General features: G+C 30.3%; 1 protein-coding gene and 1 long non-coding RNA gene across 2 annotated transcripts; one reads left to right on the plus strand and one right to left on the minus strand.

Annotated features, from left to right (window-relative positions):
* Positions 1-6334: 6334 nt before the first annotated feature.
* Positions 6335-17214, minus strand: LOC122195757 (uncharacterized). The gene is made up of 4 exons (XR_006186459.2): positions 17020-17214; positions 16660-16923; positions 13206-13247; positions 6335-12534 (listed from the first exon to the last, which is right to left on the minus strand). It is a non-coding gene; the product is annotated as an uncharacterized LOC122195757 (long non-coding RNA).
* On the plus strand, positions 16197-18598 carry LOC111886661 (root phototropism protein 2). The gene is made up of 5 exons (XM_023882916.3): positions 16197-16291; positions 16428-16497; positions 16602-16979; positions 17099-17833; positions 18012-18598. The coding sequence occupies exons 1-5, from the start codon at positions 16230-16232 to the stop codon at positions 18480-18482; spliced, it is 1716 nt and encodes a 571-aa protein (XP_023738684.1). The 5' UTR covers positions 16197-16229; the 3' UTR covers positions 18483-18598.
* The last annotated feature ends 4152 nt before the right edge of the window (positions 18599-22750 follow it).

Consider the following 22750-nt stretch of genomic DNA (forward strand, 5'->3'; position numbering starts at 1 on the left):
TTTTTTTATAATTTTTAAGACTAGTGTTGTTACGAAGTAAAATTTGTTCGATCTCAAACAAAGTCAAGTTTTTAAGTTGATCTTCATTGAGTGATAAACCTGTACGATGAACAATATTCAAAAAGCATATAATATTAATAAGTTTAATGGTAATAAAAAAAATTGTACCGTGCATTTTGAAAATATATAGTATCTGTTTTAACAAATAATAATAGAAAATTATAATACCTGGAGACCTTAATCTACGTTGTTGGTTGTAAAGAATACCATCTGACAAGTGTTTCCATGTATTTTCCCAAATAAATTCCGGTCTACCCAAACTGTTAGACATTAACATCGTAGCAAATAAGAATCGTAGATAAAAACCAATTCCTGAATGACTTGCTTCAATAATTGCATCGACGTATTCTTTGTCGTCATCTAATAGGCCCAAAGCATAACATGCATCTCTAAAAGAAGGAAATTCCTCACCATTTACTGTACGAATTTCTTCAAATGATTTTAGACCTTTCACTTCATTTAAAAGAATCCTTAAGAAGTATATTTCGCCAAGTTTAGGTGAAACCGAGTGAATTCTTCTAATTGAACGTCCAATTTCCTTGGCGCCCAAAACCTACCATTAGGTTTCCAAACAAACTCTGTAGGAAATTCAACGTATGTAAGTTTTCGTGCATCCTTATTAATTTTATTACATTACATCCAAGATGTGAACATAGAAGCAGCAATTGAAGGTTGTTCAATAACATCGTCAATATCATCATTTGCAACATATATGACTTGTTGTTGATCATGAAGATGAAAAGGTGGTCGAATCACAGAAGGATATCGGTAATGAACATCGTATCCAAATATTCGCCATAATGCCTCACATGCAAATAGATATCTACAATCATAATAATCTTTTATTTCATCTACAACATCGTCGTGATCAAAACTGGTGTCGCCTTGTACAACAGTAATTGTAGCTCTATCTGGACCCTTGTTTATATATTTAAACAGATACTTTATGGAAGATCCCTGATTGCACCATTCAACATTAATGTGTGTCTAATATGTTTTCAACAGATATTGGTTATATGGAACAACATTTTTGTTGTCTAACTTGACACCATATTTTTCGACAAAACTTCCATTGTTTCTTCTCATATATAAGGGATAACCGTTGGCATCAACTGAAGAATGATTAGAGAATTGCTTTGGAAAAATTTTCAAACACTGTTTGTCAACCATGCATGGGCAATTCATATTTTCAGCTCCACAAGGTCCATATATCATGAATTCACTCACAAGTGAATACAATTCTGGATCTTCATTCCTGTTTGGAATCTCAGCGGAAATAACCGGATCAATATATTCAACAGTAGGCCACTTGGAGTCAGCATGCATAAATAGACAAATTTGACTGTGCGGCAAACCCCTTTTTTGAAATTCAATTGTATAGACCACTACAAATTAATTTTATAAATAACATATGATTTGTATTGGATGAAATATATTGCATAAATAATAAAAACTGTCAATAAATAAAACAAATATTTTAATAAAATACATGCATGTATTAAACAACAAGTTTAAATACCTACTTAAACGATGCCAAAAATTTTATTTTCCCGTATGTATTTAATAAAAGCATCAAACTTTATCTTAAATAACCTACATAAGATATCAAGTCTATTTTCTGGATGTAGTGAAGTGTTATGAAGAAACCTTTTAACTTCAAGCCATTTTGGATTACATGTAAAGGTTATGAAGAAATCAGGATATCTAAACCATTTATAAAACGACATGACATCCAAGTAGTTTTGCATCATATAATGTGCTCCGCCTATGAATGAACAAGGTAAGATAACACGTTGTCCGTCTTTGGATATATATTTATTCCCGGAATCTTGTTGATTACGTAATTTCTCATAAGACTCGCATCTAAGAATTTGTTGTTTTCTCTTTACGAAATGTAATCTCTCACTTTCAATCATGGTATAAGCATCTACCAAAAACTGTTAGAACAACCTTTTCGAATTAAGAATTAATGAAAAACATTAATCCTTGTCCTGTATTCTATAAGAAAAATACTCTCTCATTTTATAGTTGGGCCGCTTGTTGTTGCTTGAAGGTGTAATATCTCGATGTGGTATGTCAACTCTGTAACCATCATCACCATATGGAAACAATAGCGGATACTGAAGATGAAGGTACGAAGGATGTAATTCACTAATATGCCTTAAAGAACCAGAAGACATTTGAACAACAATATCTCTATTATCAATTGAATCACAAATATCTCTAACAATTAAAACGGCAACCTCAGAAATAGTTGGTAGGTTATATGTCCTTCCATCTTGTTCCCCTCTTCCAATAATTCTCAACTTGATATCAACATGAGGGTTTTCATGAAAACAATCTCTAACCATTCTATAAGACTGAACCAAGACGTTATTTGAATCTAACATCAACTTCAAATCTTGTATAATATCATTATCAACGACAGAAGAATTTGATGTAGATTGTTGATTTTCTCCACTACAATTAACATAAACACATAAACATAGGATAAATAAAGAAAGTAATGATAATGAATAAGATATGTTTGTCTATTTGAGATCTCATTATCAGTATCATATATGTACAACTGAGAGAATTTTGGTTTAGATCCATGTTCTGGTAAAAGGCTTCCAATACTATGATAATTTTGACAGCTAAGTCTAAAAATGTATGAAGCATTTCCTCTATTGATTGATGAATCAATTTTGCCTCCCATTGACGTAAAAGAAAACATAGAATTGTAAAACGACGAATATTCTCCATGGAGTGTTTGCTTTTAGAATCAACAGATCTATAAAGATTTTCATAACGTGGAGGTGCATTCTTTAGCTCTGGTAGTTCAACTTTTCCATAAGCACAACATAAAGAATAATTAATATTCTTTTTTTTTTTACTTCTAACATATTCATTTTTCCACAATTTTACAAAACATGTTTGACATACAACACTCTGATCATAATGATCTAAATAATCTGTTAATTAAGATTGACATATAGAAGTTAATCATATGAGTGTATATAATTGAAAAGGATTGAATGGTCAAATGTAAATATTGTATTTGTGGAAAAAAAATTACCTTTTGATATACCGATGTGTATATTTTGATTATTTTAGCCATCATTGTTGTCTTCATCGGATCTCAGATCAACTATTGAAATAAGAGATAAATTTTCCGTTTTTCTTTTATTTTTATGATTTGGATTACTTAACATGATTGATGACCTTGATGTTACTGTAGATGATTTGTTGGATATGACACCATTTGAAGATACAAAGTATCGTCTGATATTTGGTAACCGTGATTGAAAACTGTTATTGTAAATATCCATGGCTAAGGAAAAAAATATTGAAGATATACATTGTTAAATATGATAGAATAACACATATATATATATATATATATATATATATATATATATATATATATATATATATATATATATATATATATATATATATATATATATTATAAAATGAAATGGTAAAATAAACAAATTACCATTGAAAATGTTAGATAATGGAGTTCTAACATTTAGATGTGAAGGAGGAGTTCGTTGCTTGTTTTGACATATTTGCATTTGATTTAGATGCCAATACGTTTTTATTTAGACGGACAACTCCTTTGAATTTGTCTGGAAAAAAAATTGTTATAAGAAATACAGAAATTATTAATATTTTTTATAATATTATATGAAGATTAATATTGTTAAAGATATGATATAAAAATGATGATGAAAGAATTTTTATTTTATATATTTAAAAGAAGCATAAAAAGTGTAAAAGCAATCAAATAGTTCACCGTTTTCCTTCATTTTTAAAACATGTAATGTCGATGAAGTTGTATTGATTGATTCGGTCATAGTTTTTATTTTTGGTATCCAAGTATAACTTTTTTTTTTCTCTAGCTTCAACATGATAGATGTTCCTATTTGAATCAGCATATATATAAGATAGTTATAATTGAGATTAATAATTAATAATATTGATAAACAAAGTCGTAAAATATATAATGAAGGTACCGTTAGCACCTGGGTTAATAACATTTGTAGATGATCAAATTTGAACGACTGATGTAGTGTACAAAGGTATATGTTTTGTATTATCCAGATAAAAATTATTTAATTTTATCTTCTTATTAGTCTTAAAAATGTCCATGCTAATGCTTAAAATATGAAATATAAGAAATTTATAAGTTTATAAAAAAAATGATATGTTCCAATTTATTGTAAAAATTTAAGAATGAATACATATAAAAAATCTAAAAATATAGCTTGCCATTAAAAGGCTATAAAATATTATAAATTAAATGTAAGAAAAATATTTATGTGTGTGTTCTGTTAGTAAATATTTTGATTTTGAAATACTTGTATAAATAAAATTTAAAAAATGGGGCCATTTATAGGGGCTATTTTTATAAATTCATTTTCATAACAGGACTAAAAAATTAATATTTCTTTGATATTTTTTTTGGTTTTATTATTTAACGGTGTAAATGGTACATATATGAAAGTGAAATTATATAAATTGCCCTTGATTTTTAAAAATGGCAAATAAAGTTATATTATCAATTATAATTTGGTATATTTGTAAAAATATAATATATTAATTACAATAGTTTTTTAAAAATATTAAAAGGTAATCTCACTTAAATTATTATGGTTTATTAGGCATATAAGTAAAAATACATTGCTATTAGGCGATAAAAAAACACAAATTATGAGTTTTTAATGATAATATTTTTTGTTTGTGCCCCTTTATAAATTTTGTCCAAAAAAATGAACAACATAGAACCTGCAAAAAGATGAACTTTAAGAGAATAACATAATATTAGTTTAAAATAATGGGACAATTTATGTAAGGGTATAACATAATATTAGTTTAAAATACAGGGGCAATTTATGCAAATAGATGAACTTTAAGAAAACTTCATAATAATTAATTAATGAAGTATACCATGGTTGTATCCTATCAACATTATTAAGTATGATGAATGATAAATTAGAAGAAAATCACCGGTTATTCAAGGAGTTCAAGATCAAATCGAAAATCGGTTCGAAGAAAAGATGGCAATAACACTACATGCAGTGATTTCTTCTGAGCTTTCTTTGATATTCAATACAATTTCTTAAAAGACCAAATAATGATACCTATGGTACAATTAGGAAGAATCAACGATAGGGAAGAATCAATCTTGCACAGAGGCTCGCATAGTCGGTCGTGATTTTTATGTTATGTGGGAGAAGTTGTTTGGTATGACTAAATTGATGAACTCCTATTAACCTCCGATGAAAAACACGTAGGAAATTAGGTTTTCTTTTTTTAGGAGAAGATGAAAATAGCATATTGTGAAATGCTTTCCACAATATTCTTTCAGTATATATGCTTTGATTAAGTAGGATTTTTGAATCGCTGAATTATCTCCCATATTTTTGAAAAATTTTGATTCCTGCTTTTATAATTTTAGGTTAATTCCATTAATGGGTTATAATTCACATTGAATATTAATTATTTTGTATATATCTTGATGTTATTCTCTAATTAGATGAAGATATGAAATGAGATTTGCAAATCTCTTTAATTCCTGATTATCACTGGTGTTTCTAACTTAGATGTGAATTCTGTTAAATAGCATAAAGGTAAAACCCCCTGAATGTCTACACTCTTTTCATGTGTCTTGTACTGATATGTGGCTTTATTCTCATTTAACTTGTCCTGTTTGTCGTACTGATGCTATTCCTTTATCGCAGATTTTGTTTCAGTTTTTGGATTCTGATTCAGAACATATAGAGGTTAGACATGAAGTTTCTAATACTGTTTAGATACCGAATGGTGGATGCATAGTGTTTTAGTGATTTTTTATTTATCCAAGAGGAATGTTGAATTCTCTTAATTCATACATGATGACAACTAAAAAGATAAATGTTTAGATTTGGTTAAATGTTACATTTTGATGATTTATGAGAATTAAACAGTTTTGATAGTTTAATAAAGATCTCTTGATGTGCATTAGGTTTCATATTTGTCAAAAACATGGATTCAGGTATCTGGAAATAGGAAACATATAAACTTACATAAAGTGATTAGAATTGGTGGAAATTTTTAGAGAAAAGTAATATTTATATTTAAAATAAATATATTTTACTATGTAGTTAGTGTAAAAGTGAAAGTACATTACCTAAAATGAGAGTTTGCCATAATTTTCATATACTTTGGCATAGTTCTGCTATAGTTTAAAATGAGAGTTTGCCATAAGAATGTTTTTTGACATTTTAGGTAAATAACTTATTTTAAATTTGTACATGTACTCATCAAATATTGTATGTTTTTTCAATTTTCTTGTAACCTTTTATTATTATGGTTTATCAGGATCAGGATGTTGTAGGGAAGCAGCAGGTGAAAGCAGTAACAACACTTGTGTATAGTGGTTAACCCAAAAAAATACATTGCCTCTATGCCATTCACCAGGTCAACAGAGGGCGCTAAGGTAATTTTTGTAGTCATCTTAAAACTACATTGATGTGACTGTAAACAAATAAATAGGATATGAAACATATAAAATTACATAAATGCATTATTTAAGCTGTTTTCCAGATCATCTACCAAACACAATGTTTGAAAGTGAACACCATAAAAACCCATACTACCAAACACAATGTCTGAATAGTGAACACCATAAAAACACATACCATCAAACACAATGTCTAATTATAATCATAACTCAAAAAGGAGTCTTTACTTAAGAAAGAGATTAGCAGGGAAAATAAACCAAGAACTATCAATTTCTGAATAGTGAACACCATGAAAATCAATACTGTCAAAGACAATCCAAAAAAAACAAATTCAAGAATATTCTTGATTCAAAAAGGACAATCCGAAATCATTTTTCAAGCTTTGGTATCAAGAGACCTGTGTTGCCATCCACCTTGGAATTCAATCGAGGTACTTTGGTGGACGAATTCACATTATCATACTCATCAACATCAATGGAATCTCCAACGTTTCGTTTTTTTACCATTGGTGGCAAATTATACTTGAAAGGACTTGTAGCTTCAATTTTGTCAAGATAAGAAGGCGTCAAATTATCACCGGTTTGTGAGATCGCATCCTTAAATCAGAAACATGAAATATCTTTAGTAAAAAATTTTTTTTAAAAAAATAACTTTTTAAAAAAGATTTATATAAAATTAAGTAATGTAGATTAATAATATAACCTTTAATGACTTCGTTTCGTGAGATGCGATTTCTGTATCATCAACATTTGCAGAATTACCTACCTGTTTCAGAAGTTTTAATATTTATATAATTTGTGGAATTAAGTTTTTTTTTTCCATGGAGATTTACAAATAATTACTGAAGATCATTATATAAAAGTATGCATCATAAAAAGTAATAGTATAAACAAATAAAATAATTATATAAATACCTCAACTGCTAATTTTTTTTCCCAAAGCATTGATAATGTTATTATCAAGCGTATAGCCAATTATCCCAAACTGAATGTAGTTATTGGAGATGTTAAAAATATTGACATCTACTTTGAATGCCAACGTTTTATGCTCCAAACGTTTAAGGTCATAAGGATACAATCTTGGATTATCCCCAACCTAGAAAAATGTGTTATATAACATTGTTATGGCTAAAAACACATTAATATAAAAAAAATCGAACAAACAAAAACAATTAATAAAACAAATATTATAATTATGTTATACCTGTTTAATTTTCGCTATGAGATCACTTGCGCGTTTTTTTGACGAGTTTATAAGCATCTCTATCAAACAAAGTTAGTGTGATTGTTCCGGAATCATCGTGGACACGAATAGGTATCTTTATACCTATAAAAATTTCTCACATAAATAAATGTTAAATATGTTTAATATTTAATAATGTATTTAAGTTGCCGATTTGCAATATTTTTAAATGTAAACAACCTTGGAACATAAGATATTTGCTTGTCTATACACTTATCATTATAGCAATTATAAACCACATTTGCATCACCACTCTCTAGACCGCTGAACACATTCCTTGCATCAACTTTCTTTCCACAGTTTGTACACGCATCGTAGTACCAATCAATATCCTGTCGAATTCCACAAATGGTTCCAACAATGATGAATTTCCTGACCTAAAAGAATGTAGAATACAAAAAGATCATTAAAATCAATACAATTATAATATTCATCAATTAGAAAATAAATACTATTAAAATGACAAAATTATTCACACACCTCTTGTGGTTCTAGCAAATCGACAATATTTTTAACATTGTGTTTCTTCAAAAAGTCATCATATTTAGAATATGATTGAGAGGTATCAACAGTCAAAGAAGAAGAAGGGTTTTGAAGTCCTCGTAGACTAACCAAGCTGTTTTTTTTTTATTAAAAAGATTAATAATAAAATTAATAAAATTATTAAAATAAACAAAAAAACAATGAATCATTAAAAAAGTTTGTTACCTATCTCTGAAGGTAACAATATCGGGAAGATCAACATTTATGAGCATCCGAGTGTGGTCAAAATGACTGTTAACAGAAGGTAGTCCTAACGAAACAAAATAAAAGACTCAAAAGAATGATTAATATAAAAGCCTAAAATAAGGTTGATTTTTATAAAAAATGTACCGTTATAGACATTAATTTTGCAAACTACAATAGAACAATCACACAACCAACTTGTTTATGAGCTTCAACATAAGAAATTAATTGGTATGCAATATCTCCAAACAATGTCACGTTAACCTGCAAACCTCTGCAAAAATAATAATGGCTAAATGAATATATAATACAAACATAACACATGCAAAGTTTAAAGTAATGAATATAATATAATAATATAAGAAATAATATAAGAAAAGTGATGGTTACTCTATGTTTCGGATTTGTAAAGGTAGCCTATGTCTGGATTTGTTGACATCACATGAATCAAGCATTCCTAATGAAACAACTTCATCAATAACATCTAGATGAAGATAATACAATATGACAAAATGATGTAAACTTAAAGAATTAAATATAATATACAATGGAGAAGAGAGGAAAAATTACCAATTGACTCATTAGAGGTAGTTGATGCAGAGATAATTCTTTCAAACGAAGCACAAGAAAATTCGTATGTTGTTTTGGATTGAAAGTGTAGACACTTATTCATAGCTGTTCTCCCATGCAAGTTTAACTTGTCCTTTACATCACTTATTTTAAAAGTGTATCTGTTAGGAGCGATAGTAGGGGATCGGATGTAAAAAGATTGATCTTCTTTCAGTTTTGATTCAAACCTTTGAAAATCTCTTGAATAGACACTTGCTCGGATTTTAGTACACTATACACATAGGTTAAGAATATTATATAATGTTAAATAGTTGTATTTAAATTAATAGAAATTGGTTAAAAATGATTTTGAATAATGTTTTTTGAATTTCAGATTTTACCATCTCATCCATCAATATAATATTCGTAACCTATGTGCATAGTGTACTAAAATCCGAGCAAGTGTCTATACAAGAGATTTTCAAAGGTTTGAATCAAAACTGAAAGAACATCAAGTTGTTTACATCTGATCCCCTACTATCGCTCCTAACAGATACACTTTTAAAATAAGTGATGTAAAGAACAAGTTAAACTTGCATGGAAGAACAACTATGAATAAGTGTCTACACTTTCAATCCAAAACAACATACGGATTTTCTGTTGTTTCGTTTGAAAGAATTATCTCTACATCAACTACCTCTAATGAGTCAATTGGTAATTTTTCCTCTCTTCTCCATTGTATATTATATTTAATTCTTTAAGTTTACATCATTTTGACATATTGTATTATCTTCATTTAGATGTTATTGGTGAAGTTGTTTCATTAGGAATGCTTGATTCACGTGATGTCAACAAATCCAGACATAGGCTACCTTTACAAATCCGAAACTTAGAGTAACCATCACTTTTCTTATATTATTTCTTATATTATTATATTATATTCATTACTTTAAACTTTGCATGTGTTATGTTTGTATTATATACTCATTTAGCCATTATTATTTTTGCAGAGGTTTGCAGGTTAACGTGACATTGTTTGGAGATATTGCATACCAATTAATTTCTTATGTTGAAGCTCATAAACAAGTTGGTTGTGTGATTGTTCTATTGCAGTTTGCAAAATTAATGTCTATAACGGTACTTTTTTTTTTATATAAATCAACCTTATTTTAGGCTTTTATATTAATCATTCTTTTGAGTCTTTTATTTTGTTTCGTTAGGACTACCTTCTGTTAACAGTCATTTTGACCACACTCGGATGCTCATAAATGTTGATCTTCCCGATATTGTTACCTTCAGAGATAGGTAACAAACTTTTTTAATGATTCATTGCTTTTTTTTTTATTTTAGTAATTTTATTATTAATCTCTTTAATAAATAAAAAACAGCTTGGTTAGTCTACGAGGACTTCAAAACCCTTCTTCTTTGACTGTTGATACCTCTCAATCATATTTTGAATATGATGACTTTTTGAAGAAACACAATGTTAAAAATGTTGTCGATTTGCTAGAACCACAAGAGGTATGTGAATAATTTAGTCATTTTAATAGTATTTATTTTCTAATTGATAAATATTATAATTGTATTGATTTTAATGATCTTTTTCTATTCTACATTCTTTTAGGTCGGGAAATTTATCATTGTTGGAACCATTTATGGAATTCGATAGGATATTAATTGGTACTACGATGTGTGTACAAACTGTGGAAAGAAAGTTAATGCAAAGAATATGTTCAGCAGTCCAGAAAGTGGTGATGCAAATGTGGTTTATGATTGCTATAATGATAAGTGTATAGATAAGCAAATATCTTCTGTTCCAAGGTTGTTTACATTTAAAAATATTGCAAATCGGCAACTTAAATACATTATTAAACATTAAACATATTTAATATTTATTTATGTGAGAATTTTTTATAGGTATAAGATACATAGTCGTGTCCAGGATGATTCTGGAACAATCACACTAAATTTGTTTGATAAAGATGCTTATAAACTCGTCAAAAAACGCGCAAGTGATCTCATAGAGAAAATTAAACAGGTATAACATAATTATAATATTTGTTTTATTAATTGCTATTATTTGTTGGACTTTTTTATATTAATGTGTTTTTAACCATAACAATATCATATAACACATTTTTCCAGGCTGTGGATAATCCAAGATTGCATCCTTATGACCTTAAATGCTTTGAGCACAAAAAGATGGCATTCAAAGTAGATGTCAATATTTTAACGTCTCCAATAACTACAATCGGTTTGGGATACTTGACTATACGCTTGATAATAACATTATCAATGCTTTGGAAAAAAAGTTAGCAGTTGAGGTATTTATATAATTATTTTATTTGGTTATACTATTACTTTTTATGATGCGTACTTTTATATAATGATCTTCAGTAATTAATTGTAAATCTCCATGGAACAAAAACTTAATACCACAAATTATATAAATATTAAAACTTCTGAAACAGGTAGGTAATTCTGCAAATGTTGATGATACAGAAATCGCATCTCACGAAATGAAGTCATTAAAGGTTATATTGTAAATCTACATTACTTAATTTTATATAAATCTTTTTTAAAAAGTTATTTTTTTTTAATTTATTACTAAAGCTATTTCATGTTTTCGATTTAAGGATGCGATCTCACAAACCGGTGATAATTTGACCCTTTCCCATCCTGACAAATTTGAAGCTACAAGCCCTTTCAAGTTTAATTCGCCACCAATGGTAAAAAAAGAAAAAACGAAACGTTGGAGATTCCATTGATGTTGATGAGTATGATAATGTGAATTCATCCACCAAAGTACCTCGATTGAATTCCAAGGTGGATGGCAACACAGGTCTCTTGATACCAAAACTTGAAAAATGATTTCAGATTGTCCTTTTTGAATCAACAATATTCTTGAATTTGTTTTTTTTTTTTTTTTTTTTTTTTTTTTTGGATTGTCTTTGACAATATTGGTTTTCATGGTGTTCACTATTTAGACATTGATAGTTCTTGGTTTATTTTCCTTGACAGTATTGGTTTTCATGATGTTCACTATTCATACATTTATAGTTCTTGGTTTATTTTCCCTAATCTCTTTCTTAATTAAAGACTCCTTTTTGAGTTATGATCGTAATTAGACATTGTGTTTGATGGTGTGGGTTTTTATGGTGTTCACTATTCAAACATTGTGTTTGGTAGCATGGGTTTTTATGGTCTTCACTTTCAAACATTGTGTTTGGTAGATGATCTGGAAAAGAGGTTAAATAATGCATTTATGTAATTTTATATGTTTCATATCCTATTTATTTGTTTACAGACACATCAATGTAGTTTTAGGATGACTAAAAAAATTACCTTAACGTACTCTATTGTTGACCTGGTGAATGGCTTGGAGGCAATGTATTTTTTTGGGTTAACCACCATACACAAGTGTTGTTACTGCCTTCACCTGCTGCTTCCTTACAACATCCTGATCCTGATAAACCATAATAATAAAAGGTTACAAGAAAATTGAAAAAACATACAACAATTGATGAGTACATGTACAAATTTAAAATAAGTTCTTTACCTAAAATGTCAAAAAACATTCATATGGCAAACTTCCAATTTAAACTATAGCAGAACTGTGCCAAAGTATATGAAAATTATGGCAAACTCTCATTTTAGGTAATGTACTTTCACTTTTACACTAACTACATAGTAAAATATATTTATTTTAAATATAAATATAAAAATTTTTGGGTAGTATTTTTGTTATAATAAATATATTTTTGGGTAGTATTTTACACTAACTACATAGTAAAATCAATGTATTTCGTGGTTGTACTTTTCTCTAAAATTTTCCACAAATTCTAATCACTTTATGTAAGTTCATATGTTTCCTATTTGCAGATACCTGAATCCATGTTTTTGACAAATATGAACCCTAATGTACATCAAGAGGTCTTTATTAAACTATCAAAACTGTTTAATTCTCATAAATCATCAAAATGTAACATTTGACCAAATCTAAACATTTATCTTTTTAGTTGTCATCATGTATGAATTAAGAGAATTCAACATTCCTCTTGGATAAATAAAAAATCACTAAAACACTATGCATCCACCATTCGTTATCTAAACAGTATTAGAAACTTCATGTCTAACCTCTATATGTTCTGAATCAGAATCCAAAAACTGAAACAAAATCTGCGATAAAGGAATAGCATCAGTACGACAAACAGGACAAGTTAAATGAGAATAAAGCCACATATCAGTACAAGACACATGAAAAGAGTGTAGACATTCAGGGGGCTTTACCTTTATGCTATTTAACAGAATTCACATCTAAGTTAGAAACACTAGTGATAATCAGGAATTAAAGAGATTTGCAAATCTCATTTCATATCTTCATCTAATTAGAGAATAACATCAAGATATATACAAAATAATTAATATTCAATGTGAATTATAACCCATTAATGGAATTAACCTAAAATTATAAAAGCGGGAATCAAAATTTTTCAAAAATATGGGAGATAATTCAGCGATTCAAAAATCCTACTTAATCAAAGCATATATACTGAAAGAATATTGTGGAAAGCATTTCACAATATGCTATTTTCATCTTCTCCTAAAAAAAGAAAACCTAATTTCCTACGTGTTTTTCATCGGAGGTTAATAGGAGTTCATCAATTTAGTCATACCAAACAACTTCTCCCACATAACATAAAAATCACGACCGACTATGCGAGCCTCTGTGCAAGATTGATTCTTCCTTATCGTTGATTCTTCCTAATTGTACCATAGGTATCATTATTTGGTCTTTTAAGAAATTGTATTGAATATCGAAGAAAGCTCAGAAGAAATCACTGCATGTAGTGTTATTGCCATCTTTTCTTCAAATCGATTTTCGATTTGATCTTGAACTCCTTGAATAACCGATGATTTTCTATCATTCATCATACTTAATAATGTTGATAGGATACAACCATGATATACTTCATTAATTAATTATTATGAAGTTTTCTTAAAGTTCATCTATTTGCATAAATTGCCCATGTATTTTAAACTAATATTATGTTATACCCTTACATAAATTGTCCCATTATTTTAAACTAATATTATGTTATTCTCTTAAAGTTCATCTTTTTGCAAGTTCTATGTTGTTCATTTTTTTGGACAAAATTTATAAAGGGGCACAAACAAAAAATATTATCATTAAAAACTCATAATTTGTGTTTTCTTATCGCCTAATAGCAATGTATTTTTACTTATATGCCTAATAAACCATAATAATTTAAGTGAGATTACCTTTTAATATTTTTAAAAAACTATTGTAATTAATATTATTTTTTTACAAATATACCAAATTATAATTGATAATATAACTTTATTTGCCATTTTTAAAAATCAAGGGCAATTTATATAATTTCATTTTCAAATATGTAACATTTACACGGTTAAATAATAAAACCAAAAAAAATATCAAAGAAATATTAATTTTTTACTCCTGTTATGAATATGAATTTATAAAAATGGCCCCTATAAATGGCCCCATTTTTTAAATTTTATTTATACAAGTATTTTAAAATCAAAATATTTACTAACAAAACACATACATAAATATTTTTTTTACATTTAATTTATAAGATTTTATAGCTTTTTAATGGCAATCTATATTTTTAGATTTTTCACATGTATTCATTCTTAAATGTTTACAATAAATTTGAACAAATCATCTTTTTTTATAAACTTAAAATTTTCTTATATTTCAGATCGTAAGCATTAACATTGACGTTATTAAGACTAATAAGAAGATAAAATTAAATAATTTCGATCTGGATAATACAAAACATATACCTTTGTAAACTACATCAGACGGTCAAATTCGATCTTCTATAAATGTTATTAACCCATGTGTTAACGGTACATTCATTATATATTTTACGACTTTGTTTATCAATATCATTAATTATTAATCTCAATTATAACTATATATATATATATATATATATATATATATATATATATATATATATATATATATATATATATATATATATATGCTTATGCAGATTCAAATAGGAACATCTATCATGTTCAAGCTAGAGAAAAAGAAGAAAAAGAAAGATATAATTGGATACCCAAAAAAAAGTATAACCGAATCAATCAATACAACTTCATCGACATCTAATGTTTTAAAAATGAAGGAAAACGGTAAACTATTTAATTGTTTTTACACTTTTTATGCTTCTTTTAAATATATAAAATAAAAATTCTTTCATCGTCATTTTTATATCATCTCTTTAACAATATTAATCTTCATATAATATTAAAAAAAAATATTAATAGTTTCTGCATTTATTATTACAATTTTTTTTCCAGACAAATTCAAAGGAGTTGTCCGTCTAAATAAAAACGTATTGGCATAAAAATCAATTGCAAATATGTCAAAACAAGCAACGTTACAGACTTCTCCTTCACATCTAAATGTTAGAACTCCATTATCTAATCAAGAGATGTATATAAAAACTAAATGTCTAAATTACAAATTAAAGTGAAAAAAGTTGGAGAAATAAATGTATAAAGGAGAATGGAGTTTTAAGCCACGGAAATTGGTAAATTTTGATACAGCCATTCTTTCCACAATTCTCTCCTAACACCCCGTTCTCGAGTTCAATTTAACGAGAGAAAGGAAAAGAAATGGGTTGAAATGAGAAAAAAAATATAAGAAATTGGTGTTCCCGAGTTTCATTAAAGGAGGGAAGTGGAAGAAAACAGAACAAAATAATTCATTTTCCTTCCACTTCTCTCAAACTCGGAAACACAAAAGAAAATTTTATTTTTCTTTCCTTTCTCTGACTTTATTTTCTCTTCTCTTCTTTTTTCTTGTTAAACTCGGGAAGGAGGCATAAAGTTGGATGAAGGAAAAGATGAAAAGGGAATGTTAATGTACATGTTCAGGGTACCTAGTTTTCAATGATCGTTTTTATTGTTTATTTGTCATCGTGTGGTATCTTATTAAGCGACGTAATCTGTTCTCTTTTACTTATGACTACCTCTAATTGTGAATGCAAAAACATGCACCACCTTTTTTATAATATATTATTTCTACATTTATATAACCAAAGCAGACTAAGAGATCACCACCATAATCTAACAACTTTCTTTCGTTAGCAAATTGCAGAAATGGCGACTCAGGTCAAGAACACAGAGAGGCCTTCTCTTGAGACGAAAAGAACTGGACAGGGGTAATCATCATTCATCAACAACTGATTATATCTACTAAACACCCCTAACCAGAATTGTTTGCTATTATCTTTTAACTTAATCTATATAAAACTTATTTACTGGTCTCTTGTTCTGCATTTCTTTCTATTGTTTCAGGATTTTCCCTAACCATATCCCATCCGACATATTGGTTCAAGTTGGTGAAGCAAAATTCCCCCTTCACAAGGTATAATCTAAGACCAATTTCTAAAATCCAACAATGACTTTGTGTCTTTGTGAGTTTGTGAGTTTGTGTGTATGTATTAACTAATTAATCATGGATAATGGCAGTTAATGTTGGTAGCAAAGAGTAACCACATACGAAACTTAGTTGTAGAATCGGAAGTACCTGATTTGGGGAGGATAGATCTCTCCGATATCCCTGGAGGAGCTGAGATCTTTGAGAAAGTAGCAAGGTTTTGCTATGGTGTTAATTTTGAAATCACTGTAAATAATGTCGCAGCTCTCCACTGTGCTGCAGAGTACCTTCAAATGACTGATGACTACTGCCACGGCAACCTTGCCAGCCGGACATATGGCTTCCTCGCCGAAGTAGCCTTAAAGAGTTTCTCCGGCGCCATTAATGTTTTAAAATCATGTGAAAATCTTCTTCCTGTATCCCAACAACTCAACATCGTTAACCAATGTGTGGAAGTTGCCAGCGCTAAGGTATATTTAATAAATTAGATCTTAATTTCGTCCTAAATACCTCGAAAATGCGAATCCAGAAGAGTTGAATCGGACAGAATTAGACTGAAAAAATCGGTTGAATCATTGTTATTTTGCAGGCTTGTGACGAAGCCAATTTTCCTAGTCGTTCACCTCCGAATTGGTGGACAGAAGAACTATCAATCGTCGACATAACCTTCTTTCAAAAATTCATCGATTCGATGAAATCACGAAGCGCCAAGGCATTCACAATCGCCGACGCGATCACAACCTACGCTAAGAGATCGTTTCCGGACCTCATGCGTGAGCATTCCATCAACGGCATAAAATTTCCGGGGTCCAATCACTCCTCCACGTCCATAATCAATCAACGAGAGCTCGTAGAATCAATCGTCGCACTATTCCCTGTCGAAAATCAACAAGTTGTTTTCTCAATCAGCTTCCTATGTTGCCTCCTCCGGACTGCGATCTTTCTCGAAACCAATGATAATTGCAAGAAGCAGATCGAGAATCGGATATCAGTCATCCTAGATCAAGTAACCGTCGACGATCTAGTCGCCCTGTCATACACGTTTGACGGAGAGCGATTGTGTGATATGGAGAGTGTACGGAGGATCGTGACCGGATTCGTGGAGAAGGAGAAGATTGTGAAGGTATTTAACTACGGTGAATTTAAGACGACTCCGTCGCCGGCGATGTTTAGGGTGGCGAAGACTGTTGACGCGTATCTCGCTGCAATCGCCAGGACTGCTGAATTGAGCATTTCAAAGTTCAATGGAATTGCTAATTTGATGCCGAAAAATGCTCGACAAGTTGATGATCATCTCTACCGCGCCATTGATAGATACCTCCACGTAACTTTCGTAAATATTTTTTATAATAAATAATTTTAAAAAATATTATGATTGATTTGAATAAATAAAAGAAAAAAATAAGTATGAACCTTTTTATAAAATATTAAATGTAAGTATGAAAAACCATAGTTTCATATTTTTAAATAACTTTTAATAAACTTTATTTTATAATTTTCAGGCTCATCCGAACTTGGATGAAATCGAGCGAGAGAAAGTTTGCAGTTCAATGGATCCATTAAAATTATCCATTGAAGCAAGGGTACACTCTTCACAAAACAAAAGACTTCCATTGCAAATAGTTTTGCACACGCTTTATTATGATCAATTAGAAATAAGAAGTGGGCAAAGTACACCTATCGCCCAAAGCATGAGGCTTCAGGTACAATCAGATGTGTTATTAGCGAAAGAAAATGAAAAATTAAGATCTGAATTATTCAAAATGAAGATGTACATATCGGATATGCAAAAGAATCAAGTAGGTGCGACATCTAGTAAACCGAAGAAAATGAAGAAGCCTACACTCTTCTTATCAGTTTCGAAGACTTTGGGAAAATTAAACCCTTTTAAAAATGGATCAAAAGACACTTCGAATATCGATGATGGAATAAATCATAAACAGCTTCGTAAGAGAAGATTTTCTATATCGTAAATGTAAAGTCATATTTTGAATTATAAATTACTTTCGTTGTTGAATGAGGTTTATCTATGGCAATTTGCGTGGTTAAAACACTAAGTATTTTCTAATTTTGTAATATCATGTTGTAGTGTATTAATGTGTATCTTTTCGTACTTATTATTATTATTATTTTTTTTTTTTGCAGAAGTTGGAAACTACTTGATTTAAAAAGGAAGAGAAGTACTTATATAATTCAAACTTAAAGCAATCACATCTATTTAACATAAGAAATTCATTAAAAACCTCGCACTCTTGATTTCATTATGTAATGTGATTGCTTAAGGTTTTTGCTATATTCATAATACCATAATGATGACCGGAACACAAGTTGGATCCTCATATTCTAGCCATCATTGTGGTATGTCTTTTAAAATGACTCTTGAGAACTCTGAAGAAATGAATACTATAACCTCAATGATGATTAGAATATGAAGAACCAACTTTTGTTCCTATTGGTATCACTTTTTATACGGATAACAAATACACTATAGTTAAATTTATTCTCTCACATATATTGGAGAAGATGATACAATAGGACCGATACTTCAAGATCCATAAATTTAGGAAACGATTTTGTATGTTAGATAACTTAGGAAGTTTGTTTTGTATTTTATCCTTTTCATTTATATTGTTGTATTATTTAAAAGGATCGATCCACAATTCACCAAATATAATGATTTTTCCAAAATCCTAATATGGTATCAAACTTTTTTTTGAACAACTATATATTCATATAATCAAGTTCTAGCAATTAACTAGAACTAATCTTCTGACCACCTGTTTCTTTTGCAACTATCTTTCACATACTTATCATTAAATTCTCTGCATCCAACTATCTTATACGACGAGTCGACGACATCAAATGATCCATATTTTTGCATACCAAAACCCATGGGTGTGTATAGGGTGGTTTGATTCAGTTATTAGCTAAAACGGAACTATAACCTTTACAATTGGTTAAATCATTTCGGTATCCATTGGTTATGGTTAGTATTGATTATGGTTCATGGTTTTCGTCGGTTAAAGGCTTTGGTTAATGGTTAATATTGATTAATTAACCATAATGATTTCCTAAAAATAAAAATAAATAAGACACATAGATACATTATTCAAATTATAAGTTAGTATTTTGTTATTTTGTCTTATATGATAACTACATACTAGAAGTGAGCAAAACCGAACCCGAAAATCAAAAAGCCAAAAAAAAACCAAAGAAACCAAAAAACCGAAACCAAACCCTAACCGTCGGTTTTGGGTTTATATTTCTTAAAACCGAAAAAATACGATTGGGTTTGGTTTTGTAAATATAAGAAACTGCGTAAACCCTAAACCGAACCGAATGTATTTATGTATAGGAATTCTGTGAAATAAGAACATAACCAAAATCTTCATTCAGTGGTTAAGTGTTTGGACCTCCAACCTTTACTGTTACGCCCGTAGATTCGGGCTAACCAATTTAGAGATAATAAGCGTTAAAAATGACTTTTTGATAAAGATTATTTAGAATAAACAATCTTAACCAAAGTTATGGTATATATCACAAGGATTACGTACAAATAAAGAACGTTGAAATCTGACTTTTAACGATGAAGTTATGACCCGTCAAAGTTTTGCGATTAAACCGGTACTACTCCGCATATCGTAAAAAGTGAGTTTTTGACGAAATACTTTTTAGCCTAAGCGACCTAAACGAAAGTCGTAGTAGATGATAAACCGATATCGTGCGTATACAGAACGTCCAAATCTGACTTCATTTGAGGAAGTTATGAATTTTCTAAAATTTAGCGTAGCAATACACAAATCGGAAATCGAATTTTAATTCGATCGATTTTTAGCCGACACAACTTGAAAGAGAATTGAAGATCTCATTGATAGGTGCCCAACAATATAAAGACAGTCGAAAACGAACGTCATATGACAAAGTTATTAATTTTTAACAGACTTTAACCGTCTAAGTCTATTAAAATATAACTTTAAAAATAAAGTCAAAATTAGCCGACGCAGTCTAAACGAAAGTTGTAGATCATGTCGCTACCTACGTGCGGATATAGAGAACGTCAAAAACGGAGCTTGTATGGGAAAGTTACGGATTTTAGAAGATAATTAATTTTTGGACTAAACAAACGAGTGACATATGGCATGATCTGAGCCACTACTTCTTCCCCACGGCTTTGCACGAGATGGCGACACTGGGCATGAGTATGCTCATCATACCCTTTGCTTATGCCCCACATACTTGGTGCTGACAGCCTATAAGTAGAAGGCGTTTTTCATTCATTTCTCCACACCTCTTCACCTATTTCTCTCCCAAACACCCCCAAACCCTCTAAGCCTTTCCCTAGAACCTCCTAGGTGTTAGTAGCGAGTCCCGGAGCACCAGAAGGCCCCGAGAAGAAGAGTTTTCGGCTCAGAAGTTATGTCCGTGTAGAGCCCGGTTCCTCGCTAAACCCTCTTGTAAGTGAGTTATGCTTACCATACTTTAAGTATAACTTATGTTTAAGTTCATTATTGTTATTATGAACATATAATCAAAATTTATCTATGATTCCAAGTCGTTATACAGATTGACCTACTTACGGGGATGATGTCTAGGTTGTGATTTAGTGAGGTGTTTAAAGTGGGATTTCCAAACAATATACTTCATATACCAAAGAGACCCTACCTCCGATAAGATCATATCTGGTTGTTCCTTACTTGATAGATCTTGAAGTAGACTTTGAGTTAATGATGAATCTAGACTAATAATTGGTTGCAATAAATATTAGACTAAAACTTAGTGATAATGACACTAGGTTACGTTAAAGGAAAAGACAGTTGCTAGAAGCGAAGTGCTGCCCAAATTTCAAGTCGTCACTTTAACAAGTGAGTGCATAGTTACTTTCATCTTACACATAGAAATGAAGTATTTAATATTAATACATGTTGTATGTGATTTAAACTATATATGTATTTTATACCTATAAATATATTGGTTAAAATATGGGTAGACGAATCATGAGAGATGAAAGATGATATAGATGATGAGGGGTGAAAGATGGTGAGAAGCTTTGACTTTAAAGTTGATCCAGTCATCTAGCAGAGTATAGATGACGACCACAGACTATTCTAGACAGTCTAGTGGAACACTAACAGGTTCACAACCTGTAGATGTTTTTGAGCTACGTGTTCACCAGATGTACTCTAAAAACCCTGGCAGATATGGACTTAGTGCCTTATAAATGAACATTGGAAGCTATGGACTGAATGCCTAATAGATAACATTGGCAGCTATGGACTTAGTGTCTATTGGATAAACCCTAGCAGCGATGGATTTCGTGCCTATTCCTCAGGACAATCCTTAGGAATAAATAAATAAATAAATAATATATGGTTATTAGGGAAGATCCTTAAGAATAAAGAAGATAATGAGGACGGAAAATTAGGTTAATATTTTGATGATTAAACATAATAATTATATTATTGTGGGTTGAAAACTCTATGTACTCACCAGGTTTCCAAACATGACCCTGTAACACCCAAAGTTTTGAAGGCCAAGAAAGGAAAGAAAACCTTAATTTTAAGGGGCGACTCGGCGAGTCCAAGGAGGAACTCGGCGAGTCCGAGCGGGATCCGGGTCGAGGAGTAAGTGACCGACTCGGCGAGTCGGCCAAGGTGACTCGGCGAGTCTGGTCTGTGCGTGGAAAACCCTAAATTCGGGACTTGGAGCCTATATAAACGTTCTAATCTTCTTCCTAGTGTTCCTTACTGCCTCTTTAGCCCTGGATACCAAACCCTAGCTGTCATATCCTTTGATTAAGCCATTTGTTGCCTTGGAAGGTGCATTAAAGCTTGGAGAAGGAAGAAGGAGCTTGGAGGAGCAAGAAGGGACTATAGATCTGGGATTGTGAGTTCATTCTGAGCATTTGGAGGTAATAAACTAGTTCCTGGACCCTTTTTGCACCTAGATCTATGTGTGGTTGTTGGGGCTTTTTAGCCATAATGTTATTATTTTGAGTTAGAAGCCAGATCTGAAGTTGCTACTTCAGATCTAAGCACATTATGGTCTTGAGAAGCATAAAGTAGCAGCCCTTGAGTTGATTATGGAGCCTCCTTGCCTTAAACACTAGTTTATGGTGTATTTTGCTTAGATCTCCTTCTCTACACGTAAAGTTTGCAACTTTACGTGAGGAATAGGCTTGGGAAGGGTAGATCTACAGATTTGAGTCCCTGCATGACTCAAAAGTCCTCTGCATGTATGAAGG

Source organism: Lactuca sativa, chromosome 8 (genome assembly GCF_002870075.4).
Source record: "Lactuca sativa cultivar Salinas chromosome 8, Lsat_Salinas_v11, whole genome shotgun sequence".
NCBI classification, from domain to species: domain Eukaryota; kingdom Viridiplantae; phylum Streptophyta; class Magnoliopsida; order Asterales; family Asteraceae; genus Lactuca; species Lactuca sativa.

Excerpts from the sequence above, each read along its gene's own strand:
- LOC111886661 (XM_023882916.3), top strand. The coding sequence starts at position 16,230 with ATGGCGACTCAGGTCAAGAACACAGAGAGGCCTTCTCTTGAGACGAAA. Across the intron at positions 16,980-17,098 it reads TGGAAGTTGCCAGCGCTAAG|GCTTGTGACGAAGCCAATTT; the intron begins GTATATTTAATA and ends GTTATTTTGCAG. Across the intron at positions 17,834-18,011 it reads CCATTGATAGATACCTCCAC|GCTCATCCGAACTTGGATGA; the intron begins GTAACTTTCGTA and ends TATAATTTTCAG.